At 42.4% G+C, this 19,275-nt stretch overlaps 2 protein-coding genes and 1 pseudogene across 4 annotated transcripts; 1 reads left to right on the top strand and 2 right to left on the bottom strand.

Annotated features, from left to right (window-relative positions):
- Nucleotides 1-702: 702 nt before the first annotated feature.
- On the bottom strand, nt 703-3,925 carry LOC309705670 (zinc-binding protein A33-like; annotated as a pseudogene). The gene is made up of 2 exons: nt 2,549-3,925; nt 703-2,429 (listed from the first exon to the last, which is right to left on the bottom strand). The product of its transcript is annotated as a zinc-binding protein A33-like (transcript).
- Nucleotides 3,926-4,598: 673 nt separating this feature from the next.
- znhit1 (zinc finger, HIT-type containing 1) lies at nt 4,599-9,130 on the bottom strand. Its single transcript, XM_082529786.1, has 7 exons — nt 9,101-9,130; nt 8,697-8,759; nt 6,881-6,978; nt 6,273-6,348; nt 5,662-5,741; nt 5,406-5,575; nt 4,599-5,015 (listed from the first exon to the last, which is right to left on the bottom strand). Exons 2-7 carry the CDS (start codon nt 8,719-8,721, stop codon nt 4,994-4,996), a joined length of 471 nt encoding a protein of 156 aa, XP_082385912.1. The 5' UTR covers nt 8,722-8,759; nt 9,101-9,130; the 3' UTR covers nt 4,599-4,993.
- Nucleotides 8,731-18,561, top strand: tob2 (transducer of ERBB2, 2). Of its 2 annotated transcripts, none has more exons than XM_082529780.1 (2): nt 8,731-9,029; nt 16,050-18,561. In XM_082529780.1, the coding sequence occupies exon 2, from the start codon at nt 16,252-16,254 to the stop codon at nt 17,461-17,463; it is 1,212 nt and encodes a 403-aa protein (XP_082385906.1). In that variant the 5' UTR covers nt 8,731-9,029; nt 16,050-16,251; the 3' UTR covers nt 17,464-18,561. The 2 variants fall into 2 exon arrangements, with proteins under 2 accessions (XP_082385906.1, XP_082385905.1); XM_082529779.1 differs by lacking the exon at nt 8,731-9,029 and adding an exon at nt 13,472-13,733.
- Nucleotides 18,562-19,275: the final 714 nt, after the last annotated feature.

The following is a 19,275-nucleotide window of genomic DNA, read 5'->3' on the forward strand; positions in this document are numbered from 1 at the left end:
TGTTTTACATCCACAGGACCTCTGCTCCTTTCAGTCATTGGGTTCACCATGAATTTCTCCTTATACCAAAGTGTTCTAGAGTCAATGCAATGACCCAGACAAAGTTCAGACTTCAACCTGATGGAAAGCCTTTAGTGCAGCCTTAAGAGAGCTGTGCATAAACAAATACTCCCAAACTTCAATAAACTGAGGCAACATTGTAAAGAAGAGTCGGTCGAAATTCCTCCTCCACAGTGATGCGAGACAGCAATAAAATCAAACAGAAAACCATTGCTTCAAGTTATTGCTGCTAAAGGTGCTGAAAGTTTCTCTGTGCTGCTGTTTTTCAGGAGTCACTTGGGAAACATCTTCAGGACCAAACATCTTGACTTTCAGCCCTTATTGGCCATGCTATCTATGACAGAGATGCAAAATCTATAATTTCCCTTTTAACGGGAAGAAACCTGTGGCAGAAGCAGGATAAGGGAGAGGTAGCTTAAAAATAAACAACAACAACAACAGAAAGTTCTGTGAAATTATCAACAGAAAGGATGTTTGAACAAAAAAGTTCCAAACTGCTTTTAAAATAATTCACAGACTCCACTAAATGTTAGTGGTGTGTCGTACTGCAAATTTTGATATCCATCCAACACCAAGTATATACATTTACTACTGGTACTACCAATACTGATACATTCACATTACAAATGCAGTAAAAAATCAATGTGTCATGATTTAGGAGATGCATCATTATCAGTCTGCAAAACTCTGAACATATTTTAATGACGGCTGATGTTTACTCTCCACTTGAGTTAACGCAGCAAAACACACTTTTCACCTTTTTGTGTATTTTTAAACTAAGTTGGATTTTTTGTTTCTTTTTTGACACATGGAATGTAAATGTGCATTTCTTTAATGCATGAAGCCTCAGGGTTTGTGTTTGTGTGAACAGTGCGATTTATAGTCGCCTGCACCAACATCGTGCCAAATGCATTTGCCTTCTGCCTGTTAGATTTTAACTCACAAAAATGTACTTGTGGGAAACTGGCACAAGTACAGGGGAGAAATTAGAGCACTGTGTGTGCTGCCCACATTGAGGGGAAGAACCACAAGCAACATAACTTGCCAGTTTTGGAAATATTGTTTTTAATTTATTGCACCGATGTCAGGCAGCACAGTGGTTAGCACTGTTGCCGCACAGAAAGAAGGTCCTGAGTTCAATTCCACCATCAGGCCAGGCTCTTTCTGTGTGGAGCTTGCATGGGGGGATAGGTTATTGAAAAATTTAAATTGCCCATGATTGTGAGTGCATGGTTGTCAGTCTACCTGTCTAGGGTGTACCCCGCCTCTCGCCCTATCCTGTTTTGAGAATATGAGGCATAGTTTCAAGAAATGTGTTTAAGCAATCGCGAAAAACTGTAAAACACTAAAATCTCATTTGTGTTATGATGAAAGTCTCTAATCAAACAGAATTCAAATATCAGAAACATTTCATATGTGGAGTTAAAAATTAATCATTGTTTCAACAATATATTTGTTTTCATAAACAGACAAGAAGACAACAACAATCTGCTCCTCCCATTCAACACATGTCAGTCCATATCCCAGCAAACTAAATCATCTCCATTTACACACATCAAATAGAAACATGAACCACTTGTAATGATTAGAAACTTGATGAATTTCAAATCTGGTTTGGGGAGTCATTCAGTGAGAAACAGTGAAATGATTTTCAATGTGAAAAGGTGGAGAGCAGGAACAGTGAGAACTAAAAAAGAAACAAAGGGCTTTGGAACCAAGAGGCAGCAGGAGGACAGCTGCAGTTTAACAGCTTCAACTCACTGACAGGAAACAACATGAGAAATATAATCATCCTCAACTCATCTGCTCCACTGACACCTTCAACGGCAACACCTTCACATCATCCCCAGTTTGAATAAATGGAAACATCCTGTGAGCGAAAGTGAGTGAAGGTGTGTATGTGTGTGTTAGTATTGGGCCCAGAGAACGACAGCTTTCCTCTGTTCCAGTCCAGATTCACTCTGATCCTCTGGAGCTTCTTCTGAACCGAGAGAGCAGTGAATCCAGCTGATGGTGAGCGTGTTGAGTATTTACCTAAACAGACCACTACTCCCCAAAATCCAGACTCTGTGTTTCCCTTCCTCTTGATAGACTCTTCTACCACACCAAGCATCCAGCTTGTACTGTCTCCAACCTCGACATCCCAGCTGTGAGTCCCTGAGTTAAAGCCCTCAGAGCTCATGACAGAATAGAACCAATCAAACCTCTCTGGATTATCAGGAAGCCGCTGCCTCGCTCCTTCTCTCACTGTTCAGATCTTCAGACAGGATAAGGTCTGGATGAGCAGTGTTTGGGTCCAGAATGAGAGGAGTGTAGGAGACCATGTCCTTCATGTTGTTCCAGATGTTGAAGGTCAGGTTGCCCAGGTGTTTGGCTCAGTCTATCAGAGCTCCTGAGGGCAGCTGTGGATCATCCAGCAGGGGGCAGCGCTGGACTTTTTCCACTGCAGCCTTGTAGTTGTGCAGGAATGAGCCACCTTCAGCTCTCAGCTCCTCTTCTGTGGCTCTGTGTCTGAACGAGCTGCTATCGCTCTGCCCAGAACCTCCATCATCTCCTTCATCATCCCACTCTTCTGCTCCTCTTCCTCCCTCAGTGCGGCCAGCCTGCTAGAAACTGGTGAAGCTTCTTAAACTGCTCCTTAATCTGCTTCTCTGTGTGCCGGGCCTGGACCTTAATGTGTTCTGCTGTTTGATCAAACTTCACTTGAACTTCTACACAAACCTTTAACTTCTTCTTTAAGGCCTCCAGAGTTTCCTTAAATTCCTTCTTGTGTTGTTGTGCAGCTTCATCGATGGGTCTGAATCTGTGCTTGGTGTGTTTTTCTGAGTCTCTGCAGACGAGACACGCTGGCTGCTGATGGTCGAGACAGAACGGTTTGAGTTTCTCAGACTGCAGACAGCAGAGAGCCTCTGAAGCTCTCTGATCTTTCTCCTGTAAGAACAACTCACACAGGTTTTCTTAAAGCCAGGTTTAACGGTGGTTCATACACTGATATTTCCTTACAAACTGGACAGTCGTGTTGTTCTCTCTCTCCACCATCTCTTTAGACAGTCTTTACAGAAGCTGTGGCTACATGACAGAAGAACAGGATCTCTGAAGACCTCCTGACAGGCCGGACAGCAGAGATCCTCCTCTGATCTGGAAGCCATTGAGTCTGTAGTGAAGCTGAAAACAGCAGACAGGAAGTACAGTCAGTCCTGGCTCCCCTCCCGCCTCTGCTACCTTCACTGAGTCGTGTTTTTGCTCAAACTCACATTCAGTGTGTGGAGCCTCAGCAGCTTGAAGCAGCAGTGTTGGAGTTTTCCACTTTTCTCTCCTGTAGCTGACTCACAGGAAGAAGCTAGTTTGTTCTGAACTCAGTCTGATCGTCTGTGCGTCTGTCTTTAATAAAGAAGTGGAACAGCCTCATTCCTCGTTCTTCTCAGAAGTGTGACATGAGGGGGTGGAGCTTCATTCAACTTCCACTTATTTCACTCAGGTGCGCCCACATCCTCATTTTAGTTTTGACAGTATTTTTGTGATTTGGGGAAAGCCTCGGAGAGGACTGGCGGCGGCTCCTGGGCCTGGCAGATCCCCATTTATTTATTTATTTCCGAGAGGTGAAGAAGTGAAAAGACTGAAGGGGGGACAGGAAAACCACAACGAACAGCTTGTAGAGCTGAGGGATCATATACATAGATAAGAACTGAAAAGGGCATGTTTGGAGGCGTGCGCCTGCTCCTGAAATTAAGATATTTTATCCTAAAAATGTGTGAGTGTGACAGCAGAGTGCAGGTGTTTATTGCAGGTCAAAAGACCTTTTTTGAAGCTCAGAAAATAAAGTGTTGCAGGTGTTTGGCAGCTTTTGTTTCAGACTTATATAAAAGTGAAATGGATTGTAAACGTGTGTTTTTTGGCTCCTCTCACTGAACAACCAGCAGTTACTGCAGGGGTGGGCAACTCCAGGCCTCAAGGACCGGTGTCCTGCAGGTTCTAGACATCACCCTGGGTAAACACACCTGAATCATATGACTAGTTCACTACCAGGCCTCTGGAGAACTTCAGGACATGTTGAAGAGGTAATTTAGCCATTTGAATCAGCTGTGTTGGATCAAGGATCTAAAACCTGCAGGACACCGGTCCTTGAGGCCTCGAGTTGCCCACCCCTGAGTTACTGTAACTCTTCCATCAGGCCAACGCCAGCATCAAATTCTGTCTGACACAAACAACAGCTTAGAATCTAAGCTTTGACTTAAAGTCAAAGATTAAATTATATCTAAGCCTTAGATGGAATTTAATCTTTGACTTTAAGTCTGCCTCTTTATTCTCTGAAGCAAAGTTTAATCAATTTGAGTTTGTAAGAAATGTTGTTTAAAATTTTCTGCTGGAATTTTTTTCAGGCAGATGTTTGATGGTCAGGTGGGAGGCGTTTAATGAAATAATGTGGAATGACCTGTACTTAGAAAAATCTCTAGTGATGTGAGCGGCTCATAGAGACAGAAACATGACTGCAGATGGATGCTGTAGATCGAGTAGGAGTCCTGGATTAGGAGACTGTGTGAAATCAGATCTGATTTATTGAAATATGAAGAAAACATTAAAGTTACACAGATATTTACAATTAATCTGATTCTGCCCACTCAGATGATGATGATGATGATGCAACAAACGCGTGCATGTATCTTCATTTGCACCAGAGCTAAGTTATGACAGGTAAACAAAGAACTGACAGAGTAAAGAAAAATATACAGAAATACTGAAGCAGCCAAATCTCCCGAGTGAATCTGCAATGCTGCGACATCACAAGAAGCCTCCTGTCCACCTGCACATGTCAGTCTCTGTCCAGCTGCTCTCACAGCAGCCAGCAGAGGCACAAAGGGTTCAGACTCTCTTTATGATGCAGTTTCATGCATCCCATATGCAACCCTCACCTCCATCACCAGGGCAGTGGCAGTTAGAGCGTCCACTTTAAACACCTGCAGAGACACACAGGAGAAAAAAAGATGTTGTTAAGCATGAACTCTGGTCAGGAGATTTTCCAGTTTCTTCAGATGGTGACATCACAGCGCGTCAAAGAGCGTTTAAAGTCTGTTTCAATGAGCCTGATCCTGCAGATAATCTCCGTATCTTAGAGATGGGTGTCCTCATTCTGCTTTTAGTGGTTCCAGTTCTTACAGCAACCCTCCAAAACTGAACCAAGACCATCAAAATCAAATCCATCCAGTCACAAGAGGCGGCCCTTTTTTGGAGAAGTAACTCGCTGACATGAGGTAAACTTCTGACCTGGTACATCGTCATGGTAACTGATGCTGAGCATCTATCTAACCTGAGCAACCAGATCTCCAAAAAACATGTGGTGTGTTTACCTCGTCTCTCTGTGTGTGCACAGACACTTGGTGCTGCAGTAGCGCCCCCCGCAGGTGGTGCAGGTGTAGTGCGACGGGAACCCACAGACGCAGCAGAAGTGGCGTGCAGGTAGCGAGGAGGGCGGGGCCGCCGCTGACAGGTAGTTAGGCTCTGGCTTCTCTGAGAGATTCTATCAATCAAAGGAGAGGAGACAGTGGGTCAGCTAACGACCACCTTTCAGCCAATCAGAGAGAGGAGAGAGGGCGTCTGACTCACCTCCTCCTCCAGCAGCGTGGTGAAGTTCTTCCTGAAACGCTGCTTGAAGTGGTCGCCCCTCGTCTTTCTCTTCTTCTTCTCTGGACGCACAGACAGAGAAGAAGGAGGACAGAGAATGTTTAGAGGATTTTTTGGAAGATTTTTTAATCACAAACACGTTTCCTAATATGGACTTTTCAGTTTTTAAATTGGTCGGTGTGGTGACAATGGAAAAATATTTGCAGGTTTTTAAACAGGATTTGATCTGGTTGTAATTTTCCACTTCTAATCACTACTGTTGGGCCAGCTGTGGCTCAGGAGGGAGAGTGGCTCATCAGAAGGTCAGTGGTTTAGACCTCAGCTTCTCCAGTTTGGATACCAAAGTATCATCAGGAAGGATGATGAACCTCGAATTGTCCAATATGCCTTAATTTGTGAATACAAGAAATCTCAGAGCTGTGTGAACCATGTGAAAAGTGCTTTGAATACTTAATTAGAGTAGAAAAGTATTTTATAAGTACCAGCCTATATACAGCTACTCAAGTTTCAAGGAATAAAGATTTCAGCTGCTACCGTGTAAAAAGTGTCAAAAGTGTAGGGTTCATGTGCACATTGGACGGTGAAAAACTCACCTGGTTCTTCAGACTCACTGAATGCAGGTAGGCGGGCAGTAGGACCTGGGGGAGGAAGGGAGGACAGAGGGTCGTCCTGGAAACACAAAACAAGATGTCATTGCTAAGCAATAATACAGACTGTTTATTAACAGCCCGTCAGACATACATGAGCCAATCAGCATCACTAACAGGTGGACATGTTTAAAATCATTGTATTTCATTATAGCAACACCATGTTTACCTATGTTCATTCACCACTTCTAGTTTCTCTAAGGCCACATCGAGCAGCTGGAGATGGTGAAAGAGGGTTAGAGGGTTGTGACCTCTGACCCTGACAGAAGCAGAACATCAGTGATCAAGCAGCTCATGCGCCTTACAGGTTACTATAATGTGTGACATACACAGAGAGAGCTCTGAGCTTTCTTCTGATTAGTCGCCCGAACTGCACAATTCAATGTTAGAGGATTTCTAAAGAAGTCCTGCTTAAAATCTCCACCTGTGCTTGTTTCTATGTGAATGCGAGGTGGATGAAGTGATCCCCGTGTACAGAGTGGAGCTCTGTGTGGATGTTAGAGGGAAGTGAGAGCAGAAAAGCTGTCAGTCAACTTTAAATTACAGACACGGACCTGGAAGTTGTCTTTTTCCAGAGCCTCCAGCTGACGGGTCAGCCTCCTCTGTCTGGTGGCTTCATCCAAAACTCTGCGCTGACCAGCCTCCACCCGAGCTGTTGGATCCAAACACACAGTTTCCATCAGTTGGTATCAGTGATAAAAGACCCATCGACTCAGCTCATTTCTATAAAGTTCTGTGTAGTTTTTCCAGCATGTAAACCAAAGGGAAATCATCAGGACTGCTAATTGTGATACAGCACACAGTCACCTCACAGAGGTTCATTCTGAGCAGGAAAAAACAGCTGAAAGCTCAAAGGCTCAGCAGTTTAAGGGATTTCAAACCTGCCACAGTAGCAGCTTAAGGGTCTGCAAAAGTTTTAAACACAGAGTGTGACCATGCTGAAAAGCTCCAGTGATGGTGATGTTTTCCCTGTCGGCTTCACCTTCTCTTCACGTTCAGTGGGACTCCTGGGAGGAAGCTTTGATGCACTTACAGCAACATAATGTTCAGAATCTCTCTCCAGGGCTCTCAAAATTTCAAAATCCCTGGTAGCCCTTCAGGCAGGGACTCTTCAGTTTTTGGTAGCCCAAAATAAATGTAAGTAGTTCGAATAAAAAAGAGAGCAATTTTTTGATTGATGTTTTGTTTCCTTTACAATATTATACATTAAAGTATAATATTGTAAAGGAAACAAAACATTAATCAAAAAATTGTTGAAAAACAAATTACAACATTGTATAAAAATTACAATCATCAACTCAAATACTTGGTTCTAATTGAACAGAAATTTCTATGAACTTGTAAGAACTGTGTAGGACATGAATCCGTCTGTGTCAGATCCTGAATTTAAAATTTCCACTGAAGTCACGGGTAAGAGGCAAGTGGAACCAAGATCTAGGCCATTTGCTTTTTGAAGTTTGCAAAGACTGCTAAATTTTGCCAGTGGTAGTTCACTCTTTGCAACATGGTACGCTGTTCTAAACAGATTTTTCAGGTTTATTTTTAGTATGTTATTTGCAATTGGTGTTTGTTCTGGGAAAGATATTGCAGACTGAGCAATAATGCATTTCTTGCATTTCTCATGGGTTCTAATGGGGGCCTTTCTTAAAATGACTGGTCCCAGTAACAAAGGGATTTTGCAAGCCCTGCTCTCTGCTCCACTCCATGTGTGAGGAGATGCACTCACAGTGAGACTGAGAGCAGGGAAAGGAGAAACTATCAGCAGAAAAGCCTGCTATCAATTTAGGACTGGAAAAAGCTGGCTGGTGTGTCCCTGAATTACCCTTTACTAGTAGTTTTAGTGTTTCCTTCCAATCAAACCATACCGCACTGTGAAAACGTTAAATTTATCTCATTCTGTTCTCGTATTATTGTCTGGAAGCTCATCAAACAAAATCTGAACCAGTTAAGTACTTAACTTAAATTCGGCTCACAGCTGGAGCCCAAAAAACATCTTTTACTTCAGTGAAACACCCAAAATCCTTCAGGTGGTCCTGGTTAAATAAACCGTAAAGTAACATCACCTACGGTCGATCCTCTCCTATAAGTTGGGGTTTTTTTTTTTAAATAACTGGACTATTCCTTTTTAACATGTATATGTTAGAATAAAACCCTGCAGCTCTATAAAAACAGTAATAATAACATTAACAGTAAACAACACGAACCGCTCAGCAAACCGGAGTTGAGTTTAAAACCAACGTTTCCCCTGTGAGCTCCAAGTTAAAGAAGATAGAACAACAGAGGGGCTCTCTGTTAAAGTGTTTTTACACCGTCTGACTGCATGACAGTGTTTTATATTCAAAAGAAGAGTTCAAACAGACCAACACTCACCGGAACCTTTCTTCTCCAGCACCATCTTTGTTCACGTCCTCTGTACGGCGGCCGTGTAAGTCCCTGTCAGAGCAAACGAAGCGCGTTTGTCATCTTGACCGCTGATAGGACAATTAAAGGGTGACAACTTTTGATGATTTTGATGGCTGATCTTCATTCTACTTCATTCTAATTCTACTTTTTTCTGAAGTGAGTGTTTTATGTTTGTTATTTTAAATAAAGTTTGAGCGTTTTCTTCAGTCTGTTGTACCAAAATATGCTAAGAATTGCGCTGGGAGACACTCAACAGAAGTGGAGGATCTACCGTTTTTGTGAGGAAAGAAAAGACGAGAGGTAAGTGTGTAAGCCTAACTATTAGCCTAAAAATCTGTCATCAGTTTTATATGAATCATGATAAAACACACCTAGCATGTTTTGGGTTCCTGCAACTGGTCCGTCAGGTTATTGTCTCCCCAGAAACACTTCCCTTGTGCCTTTGGAAATCTGTTTTTTCCTATTTCTGTTTTGTTTTTTCCTATTTCCGTTGTGTTTTGTGTTCTTTTGCAGTGTTTTTCTTATTGCGGATGTTTTCTTAAGTTGCAGTCTGTTTGGCCTCTCAGGGCCACCATAGTAGAATTGCCACCTGGAGATGATATATTGTACTCAGTTATAGTGGTTTCATTGGACAATGATGTGGTGAATGATGGAGCTGCCAGGCTGGAGGGAAAGAGAAGAGTCAGATGTAATGAAAGAGGTCATGCTGAAGTCACTGCGCAGCCATTATGTAAAGTTCTGTGAATTAGTAAAACTCACATTTAATTTCATAAAAACATCACAAACCTTGAATTGCCTGATTGTACATCATCATCACTGTGGAAGCTTACAACTGCTTGGCAGGAGCCAAGCAAAATAAAATAAATAAAAAGAATAATAAAGAATAATCAAATCACCTCAATTCAACTTATTTAATTAACCCACTGAGGTAATTCTGACTTTGTTCTTGTCTTTAGGGGGGGAGAGGCTGGTGGTGAGAAGATGTGTTCCACCTCAGTGCTCTGTGTTCATGGAATTAATCAGGAAAGCAGGATTCCTTGATTGATCCCACTTCTCTCAAAGCTATAATCAGCTGAGAAAACCTTGGAAGTCTTGAGAATCTTCTTGAGAATAATGGAAGTCGAAATCCTTCTCAGAATTATAATCCAACACAGTAATTATGATGATAATGATGATGATGGTGAACAGAAATAAAACCAAATCAAAGTCCAATCTGTAATTCCAATCTCTCCTTCATGCCTATGGTGGAATTTCCAAAGGCGAGAAGTAAAAAATTCAGAGATCAGTGTCTAGTGTCCTGTGTGTGCTCTCATTAACACACACACACACACACACACACACACACACACACACACACACACACACACCCCTGATCAAAAACATAACCTAACTGTAACCCTGACACTAAAACCACATTTTGAGTCTCAAACATGTCTTCAAACTCACGGGGACCAGAATTTTGTCCCCATAAAAAACTGTTGGTCCACATCAGTATAGTAACATTCCCACTTTTGGTTCCCAGAAAGATATCTAAACATGGTACACGCACACTCACACACTCATGAAAGTCAGACTCTGTACAGGCTCTCAGTGACTCCTGTTATTAGAATCACTGTTATTCTACTTTGTGAGACAGTTAAATAAAGGTGTTTATTTTTCTGTGATAGATTCATGTTTAATTTAGTTCATTTATTTGTTGGAAAGAGTTAAAATGTATTAGACAAGATAATAAAAAGGGCAGCACTGATTGAAAACCTGTCTAAAATATGTGATTACAAAATAAGTGTTTGTTAAAAGTTATAAGGTGCAAAGTGCTGTGAAGTTTGGTTGAGGTAGAATTTGTGATGGTCACATGACCAGAGCTTAGCTAAGAGCACAACCATTGCATTGTGGGTCAGCACTAGCATGGATACAGAGGTGCAGATGTATTGCATTTTTTTCCTGCAGGGGCGATCGTGGCTCAAAAGTTGGCTGTTCGTCTTGTCATCAGAAGGTTGCCGATTCGAGCCCCGGACAGTCTCGGTCGTTGTGTCTTTGGGCAAGACACTTCACCTGTTGCCTACTGGTGGTGGTCAGAGGGCCCGGTGGCGCCAGTGTCCGGCAGCCTCTGTCAGTGCGCCCCAGGGCAGCTGTGGCTATAATGTAGCTTGCCATCACGTGTGTGTGAATGAATGTAGTGTAAAGCTCTTTGGGGTCCTTGGGGACTAAGTAAAGCGCTATACAAATACAGGCCATTTACCATTTTATCATTCCTGTTCTGCTAGTTCAAGACTGTTTATGGACCCTAATATGAGATTTTCACTGCTATGCAATTGATACCCACTTTTATTGGTTAAACTGCAGGGATGTCTTAGATACACAATGAACTCTAAATCTCTTTATCTCTGTTGTGAACTTCACATGAAGTTTGTGTTAACAGAATCAAACTGATGCAGATCTCCTTTGAAAATACACACTCACTAGACAAAATAAAAACAGACTGCTCAAAGTAAAAGCAGAGCTCCCCCCCATGTGCTCTTTTAACAGCTGGTAGTACAAAACACAGTGACAACGATACCCTCACTACAAAAGCACAAGATATAAAAAATGGGGAAAAAATTGCATTCTGGGGGTTGTTACAGTGAAATAAAAACAAAAAACAAAACACAGACATCTGAAAATGTTGAATTTTAGTAAAAACACTGCTTTGTAGCTTGATACTGTCATTACAGACAAAGTGAATATTCAAAGCCTTTGGGCGTTCATTTGAAATGCAGTAAGTGTCCTTATCAGCTGGAAGTATTAAAGCCATAAGATGACTTTTGAGAGCAGCTAAAAAACATTAAACAACAGCAATGTTGAGCCTGTTCCAAAATTTAAATGTACATGCGTTGAAGGTGGGAGATTTGTTGAATTATTAAACACATTTTTCTTCAATCAGAGGCTTAAATATCAGCCTAGGGTGGCTCTATTTACCATTGTTGAGTCAGTTATCTTTTTGTGCTACTTTTTTTGAAGGATTGTGAAAGTGGGGATACATGCTCCTGGCTGAGCATTTCTGCTTACATCTTAGAATCTCAGTTTTAAATGAAAGAGTGAATGTGAAGTTCTAAATGAAAGAGTGTGTGAGGGTGTTAGTTGTGTTGTCCGAAAACAAGCTTATCTACAATGTGTCAGTAAAGAGTGACTTGCACTTCTGGTCCGTTGAGCAATGGTTTAAAAAATTTTACTGCAAACTATAAAAGGAACCTGGATTTAAATAGAACATAGTAGTGTCGGATGTAAGTGAAGGCAATACAAGTATAAGGTGTCTATGGAATACATCTTCAAGGTTCACACTGACCAAGTGGAGAGCTACAGGCATTTCTCTCAGTCAGCTGATTGTGTTTAGGGAAAAAAAGTAGCTAAGTACACTGTTATTGCTCCACGTTGTTAGTGAGGTAACTCTGGATGTCGGTGGGTTTTGTTAAGGTTGGTGTAAACAAAAGCAGAAAAACAGTAAAAGATGCAGACAGTAAAAATCTGGTTTATTTCATGATTACAATGAAACATTTTCACAGTTGTTTCATTGTAATCATTTTTAAATAGCATACACGATAAATGGATACTACAACATAACACACGGCAGTGAGAAGAAAAACTCACCATCTTACCAGTTTTTATATTCTTATAAACTAAAAATAAACTAGTGATATTAGAGTTTAGTGTTTTAAGTCATCTGTTAAAAAACATGAGTTGACAGTTTTTTCTACCAGCATCATTACTCAAGTTAAACGTACTGCTGATGCTTATACCATTGCGAAATTTGCTAAATAAATATGCTTAAGAGTCTTGTGTTGTTTGACATCCAGCTAAAAGGTTTAAAATAAATAAATAAATGAATGAATAATATATATATATATATATATATATATATATACACACACACACACACACACACACACACACACAGTGGGGAACTAAAATGCTCAATAGCATTATTTTACATTTAAATTCAATACATTTAAATGTAAAATAATTTTAAAGAAATGTTTGAACTAATAATATTGATTTGTTTATTTGTTTTTTGTTTGTTTGTTCATTTTTAATTTTTGCTCTTTTCAGCTTTGTTTTCGGTTTATGGGGTTTTTTTTGTCATTTATATGAAAAAATATTACATATACATAACTGTATAATTGTTTAAATGAAATTTAAAAGAAAAAGAGAAAGAGAAAAACAACAAACGCGCAATATTTTTACTGCTATCTTAACCACGTAATTCTGCAACATGAACACCATTTCCCACAAGCCCTTGATGAAAGTCTGGTCGCTTTAGCGGCTGTAGTCCAATAAGGTGAGGGTCCTCCCCTATCTCCGCCAATTAGGACTCTGTTGCTGTCACTGCTTATATTTTTAGTAAATTGTTCAGCACCATATGAAACTACAAATATCCCTCCACCATAGAAACTAGATCGCGCTGGGTCATTTATAATGTTCTAATAGCTGGAAAAGCGCACTCCCCGACTATACAGTGGGGTGTTTGGCTTTTTGGCTATTCGAGAAAACTGATTAATCAACACCATGCTATTTGAGCAGAAATTAAGGAGTCACTTTTATTTTTATCAGCTTAAATTTGGATAAACTAAACCTATGAAATACAGATAATAATATAGTGGCGACAGGAGCACATTATGCTTCGACAGGAGCGTCAGAACCGCTATGTTGAAAAGATAATAATGGGAAGAAAGTAGTCCCTGTCGTCACGGGGGTGTGGGCGAGTCACACTGTATAAATACGCTGGGTTGTCAAACAGCAAAGTTTACTGGACCCTCCATGCAAACTGTCAGCTGAAGACAAAGTGGGGAAACCTTGGAGAGGCTTTCAATTATTTGGGCAGCTGTGGGGGAGAAAAAAAATATATATTTATGATGGTGAAAAAAATGTAAACTATTTCGCATCTGAACCAGTGAGTCGACACATGAAATCGGAGTCCTCGTAAGGGAATTTAAAAAAAACAAAGACAAGCTAGTACATCAGTGAAGCTAGGTGAGTAATTAACCGTCAGCCGGTGCGCGGGATTGGTTGCTTTTATATTCAATAAAAAAGGACTGGATGTTACAGTCCCTGATAATGCAAGGACTGTAAAAAATGTAAACAAATATATAAAATTTGTTGACAGCGGGATGTTGCTGTTATTGTTCTTCTAGAAGCTTTAGCTGTCCGTTAGAGAAGGTGCACAGGGTTGAGCCCCTGGAAAGACACAGCTTTTGTTTTGCCCGAGCCCGTTATAGATTAGCTAAAGCGAGCCTCCCGGAGTGTGTTCAGCTCACGTTTATTTTCCTTCTGCTGTGCTTGCGGGGGTGTTTATGCCGAGAGAGAGAGAGAGGGGGCTGCCGCCTTCGTTCCTCAGATACTTGGTCGATAGGCTGCTCATCACTTAATTAGCTTTATAATTTAATTTACAGCGACAATTTGCCAGGGAAGGCTTCTCCACTTGCACATCAGCTAAACCAATGTCTTCTCTGGTCCACTGCCTTTTGACTCGCAAATGTCACTAATCCTTTCTCCAGGTAGACCTTAATGCGTTCTTGCAAACATTGAAGACATTTGTCCATGTTTGTCTCTTTTTTAAGGAGGCACATGTGCACAAAATTCCAAACGTAAGGAAAATTAAAGTAGCAGACAGTTTAATTTCTGTTGGTAAGTGAGGGACACGAGTACAAATTCCTGCAACATTCATATCCTTATTCTAGGCAATCATGCAGGCCTCCCTCTGCTGCCCTTATACACGGTTTTTTGTTTTTGTTATTTTCATAGCAAATTGTGTAGCTGTGCCGCTTGTCTGGTATATAGTGGATGTTTAGCAGTACTGTGTCAGCGCTGTACTAATGCCTGCATGTAAACAAAAAATACCACCCCAGATTCTGCTGATGACCTGACGAGAAGGAAAACAAGACTAGAATCAAGTCTGCCAGTGAAAATGCAAATGTTTCAGTTATGCAAGGTGGTGGGGCTTGTGTCTGTGGAAAGATTGGAGTCTTGTTTGTATTCCTCAGATTTCACTCTGAAAGCCACACATCTGTGGACAACAGCTGAGCTGTTTCTCTAATGTCATTGTTTGACATTGGATCTTGTGTATCTTGCTGCTTGCTTCCCTTTTTTTTTTTTAAATGAGAGGTGGGAAATGCAGTAGGTGGCTTAGAGGTTTGTGCACTCAAGGTTTTTGGAGACACTGATGATGGCTGTTTCAGGTAAAAGACCGGTGCAGTCCTTTCTTTGTCAGTGTAACTCGTTATTAAGGTGAGGAATTTGCACCTCAGATGATGCAAAAACAGGGCCCCTACTTATAGCCTCATCCTAACAGCCCCCATCTTATCCTTCAATGTCACCCTTTTTTATGCAAGGGGAAAAATGCAAGACCTGTGGTTTTGTGTCACCCCTGCAGCCCTGCGTGCAGGCTGTGCAGCTTTATCTGTAGCAACATTAGAATTACCTTTAATCTGAGGCATTTTTCTAATCTTAGCTTCCGAATCCCCATCTGGCAGGGAAGTGAATGTGAGTGAATTGTTTGTGTGCATGTAGGAAGGAGGAGGGGAGGAGAGGTGAAGGGAGGGAGATGGGGTGGTGTTGAACACATTCAGTGCATTCTGGGAAACTGTGTTCTGTGGAGTCGGCTAACTGTCCTTCCATTTTACACATCTTCTCCGGTACATCCTTTTGTATTATGATATGCATATAATGTTGCTCTCAGTGGGAATGTGCATGGTGACGAGTGGACTCTTGTACGATTGTGTATTAAAGCAAGAAGCACTTCATGCAATTGCATTCAGATTATGCAGGATTTACGAAGTGCACAGCATCTGTTACATCCACCCTGAGGCTGATAAACAGGAAATATAAAAGGGTAAATTTTAGGATTGCAGGATGCAGGAGTTATACTTCATATCACTACTGTAATTAAAAAAAATAAAAAATACCAGTAGGCATTTGAATAGATATCCCGATGCTTGCACTGGTTGGCAGGTGCATGTATTATGCATTTTTCAGTGTTGTTGGAAGCTTATGACTCCATTAGGATTTTGGCTTTTTTTTTTCTTTTTTTTGTATCGAAAGTAGTGGCAGGAATTTCTTCTCTTGTGATGCATTATGTGTGGGTAATTGTCTTGTATGTAAGACTTGAGTTTGTTTTGTTTTTTTTAAAGCTCACTATAAAATAATACTCTGATTACAATCCCCCTGTAGCCCCGTCTTTCTGTGTTCCAAAAATACCACATTAACTGTCTGTTGTGAGAGATCAGCTGAAAAAACAAATTCCTCATTTTCACACAAAGTTATATTGCTCTTCTCTTCTTGTCTTCATAGTTGAGGACCTGCCAACACAAAACAGCCTGTAACCTGCAGCCTCTGCCTTCAAGGTGCCTTTACCATGGTGACACTAAAAGAATCAAACACTGCACAATAAGCCAGAGGGGGACAAAAAGATTTGTTGCCACTGCATTGCCTCACTTTCATCTCATCCCCTTTGAACACTTTGTTCCCACACTGGCACTAACCCGGTGCAGACATGCATCTGGAAGTGAAGGTCGCGCTCAACTTCATCGTGTCCTACCTGTACAACAAGCTGCCTCGTCGACGAGCCGACCTGTTTGGCGAGGAGCTGGAGAAGATACTAGTTTCTCGTTTTGAGGGTCACTGGTACCCCGAGGCCCCACTGAGGGGCTCTGCTTTCCGCTGCATTCACCTGGGTGCACCGAGGGACCCTGTGGTGGAGTTGGCTGCCAAAAGAAGTGGGCTGGACACGGAGGAGGTGCGGGCAAATGTTCCTGCAGAGTTGAGCGTGTGGATTGACCCTTATGAGGTGTCCTACCAGATTGGAGAGAAGGGTGCGGTGAAAGTGCTCTATCTGGAGTCCCCCCCTGGCCTCGGTTGTGACAGCGAGCCGGCCGAAGGGGTCATCAGAGAGGCTAAATTAGATGCAGAGATGGAGGATGCCAAGAGCTTGGGCTTTAATCCAGATGCTCAAGTGTTTGTACCAGTTGGAAGTCAGGCATCTCCTTCCTTAATGCCATCCCTCTCCAGTTCTCCCACACCCCTATCTGCCCAGTCCTGCCCTGGAATCTTCAGCTACCCCAGCTCCAGCACACCCACCGATCCCAGCATCCATTCCTCCAACACATCTACTCCTTCTCCTCCGAGCGGCGGTCTGCCCTACCTCTCCACTCAGCAGCCACCTGCTGCTCTTCCTGCTGCCCGTCCACAGCCAATCACCTTCACCACTGCCAGCTTCGCCGCCACCAAATTCGGCTCCACCAAAATGAAGAAGTGCAGTGGGGCCGGGTCAGGGTCTGCAGGCTCTGGTGTCATCGTACCACCATCTCAGAGGATACTCTCCCGCTCTCCTACCACCATCTCAGCACCAGAGCTGCTTAAGCACAAGCCCCTCTCTCTCTCCTTGCACTCCCTCGGGGGTCCCATCCACAGCCAGCTCTCCCCCAACGCCAAAGAGTTTGTCTACCCTGGATCTCCAGGCCCTCTTTACTTTGATGCAGACACCCAGCCCATGCAGCCTCTTACCAGCCCTTTCCAGCCCTCGCACACTATCAACACCCACCCACCATTTGATCCGTTCTCCAGCCCTCCTGCCCAGAGCGTGGGCATCATTGGCAGCAGTGGAGGGATCTCTTACATGGAGAAGCCACCATTTGTTGAGGGTTTAGGAAGCTACAACCTGCAATATCCCAGCCAGTCTTTCCAGCCTGTCGTGCTGGCCAACTAAGCCTTCATTTGTAATAAGAATTGTTGCAGGAGCAGTTGGGTGTACGGCAAAGACCCTCCTGATATTTTCAGTTTTTCTAACAAATTGTTCTAATACTAATGTGTGTTAAGAATTAGTTTTACTACAAAGATTTACAATGTCCACTAAATATTTAGTGTGATTTGTTTGGTATCTCTATAACCCGCCCCAAACCCCACCCTGCTCCTACTTCCTGTGTCCATTGCTGTTACCCGTTATTTGTATTTGTGTTGGCTTGGAATGGGTGCTTCTGTTTTTTTTGGTTTTTTTTGTTGTTGTTTTTTTTTGTTGTTGTTTTTTTTTTGTTGTTGTTTTTTTGTCCACCTTTTTGCCGTCTCCAATTTCATGTTTATGATTTTGCAATGAATGCTAATGTGAGTTTTTTTTTTCCCTTTTTTCTTCTTGTTTTTTGGGACTTGTAGTCTAGTGGACTCTAGTATAGCTCCATTTTGCACTGCACTGTCATGCTGTGAAAAAGGACTTTGCCAAGTCCTGCAGGGAACGACGGCTGTGGAAAACTCAGCACTTTGCTCTGCAATCTGCTCTGCCCTACTTGCCACAAATACGGGGTGGGGTTGGTGGAGGGGCTCTGCTCTCTGTGCATGTAGTTCGCTTCTGTTTGGTCGTGGTTCAGAGTGATTGAGAGACTCGTTGCTTGCACAGTGAAGCCCTGTTACCTTTGAAACAACCTGACGCACGGGCATATTTCAAGTCTTGTTGGTGGACGCATGTTGAAAGCAGGTTATCATCAGCTGGAATGGGCACGTGACCGGGGTTTCAATGAAGCAAGGGCAGCTAAGGGGAGAATCGAGGCGCTAAGAGTAATGTAGTTGAATGTATTGTACCTGTCAAGGGAAATTGCAGCTGTGAAGGTCAGCAAAATGGATTTGGGGGTGGGGGGGGTACCTTTTTTTATGAATGTGAAAACAAATGAATCTTTTGAATTTTAAGGCGATAACCATCTGCTGATTAGGCCAGTTGTGCACATAAAGATGCCAATTATGGTTTCACACATATTCACACATATTCAAACATACACCAGTCAGCAGCATATGAAGGTGAACAGGCAGGAAGGATGAGAGGTGGGGGTGGGGGGGTGGGAATGCAGCAGTAGCTCAGCATTAGGGATTGTGATAAATGGCTTAGCATGACTTTGACTATGAAGGAGAGGCTTTCCTCTGCATGGACAGGAGGGAGGGAGGGAGACGGTAAGAGAGAGAAGCAGCTAGAGGGTTCTGTTGCCCCCTGTGCCATTCAGGGTGTACTGGCTTAGAAAGCAACGCTTTAACACCCAGAGCACGTTTCTGATGGGCTTAAATGGTATTGAAGCCAAAGGCTCACTATTCTCTCAGTCCTCTTAAAATTCTCCAGCGATCTCTGCTCCTCCGGCTGTTGCAAAGGAAAAACCAGAATTGTACAGTTCAGGTTGCTCTCTTTATTTTCTTTTTCTTTCTTTCTTTTTTTTTTTTTTTTAAATTTATTTCCCAGCTGCAGTGATGCGAACAGAGATGCAATGAGGAGTGTTCTTCTGTGGCATCTGTCGTGTCACTGGATAGCTTGTCAGAGATCTGATGTTTGTATTGGTGCAGTTTAACAGCGGGGCCTGATGTCATTGTTGGTTCGTCCCTGAAAGAGAAGGGTAACCTCCACATGTCCACGTCCAGCGGTCCAGCACTTTATTACCAGGCTCCCGATGCCGAACCGTTCCTTTGCCCTCCGTTTGGCTGTTGCACATTTTATTCAGATGTCATGAAATGCTTTGGAAACTCCAATGAGCTACATTTGCATCACAAA

The sequence above is a fragment of the Aulonocara stuartgranti genome, assembly GCF_965226115.1.
Source record: "Aulonocara stuartgranti genome assembly, chromosome: 4".
Taxonomy (NCBI): domain Eukaryota; kingdom Metazoa; phylum Chordata; class Actinopteri; order Cichliformes; family Cichlidae; genus Aulonocara; species Aulonocara stuartgranti.

Excerpts from the sequence above, each read along its gene's own strand:
- znhit1 (XM_082529786.1), bottom strand. The coding sequence starts at position 8,721 with ATGGTGCTGGAGAAGAAAGGTTCCG. Across the intron at positions 5,742-6,272 it reads CAGTGAGTCTGAAGAACCAG|AGAAGAAGAAGAGAAAGACG; the intron begins GTGAGTTTTTCA and ends CTGTGCGTCCAG. Across the intron at positions 5,016-5,405 it reads TGCACACACAGAGAGACGAG|GTGTTTAAAGTGGACGCTCT; the intron begins GTAAACACACCA and ends GTGTCTCTGCAG.
- tob2 (XM_082529780.1), top strand. The coding sequence starts at position 16,252 with ATGCATCTGGAAGTGAAGGTCGCGCTCAACTTCATCGTGTCCTACCTG.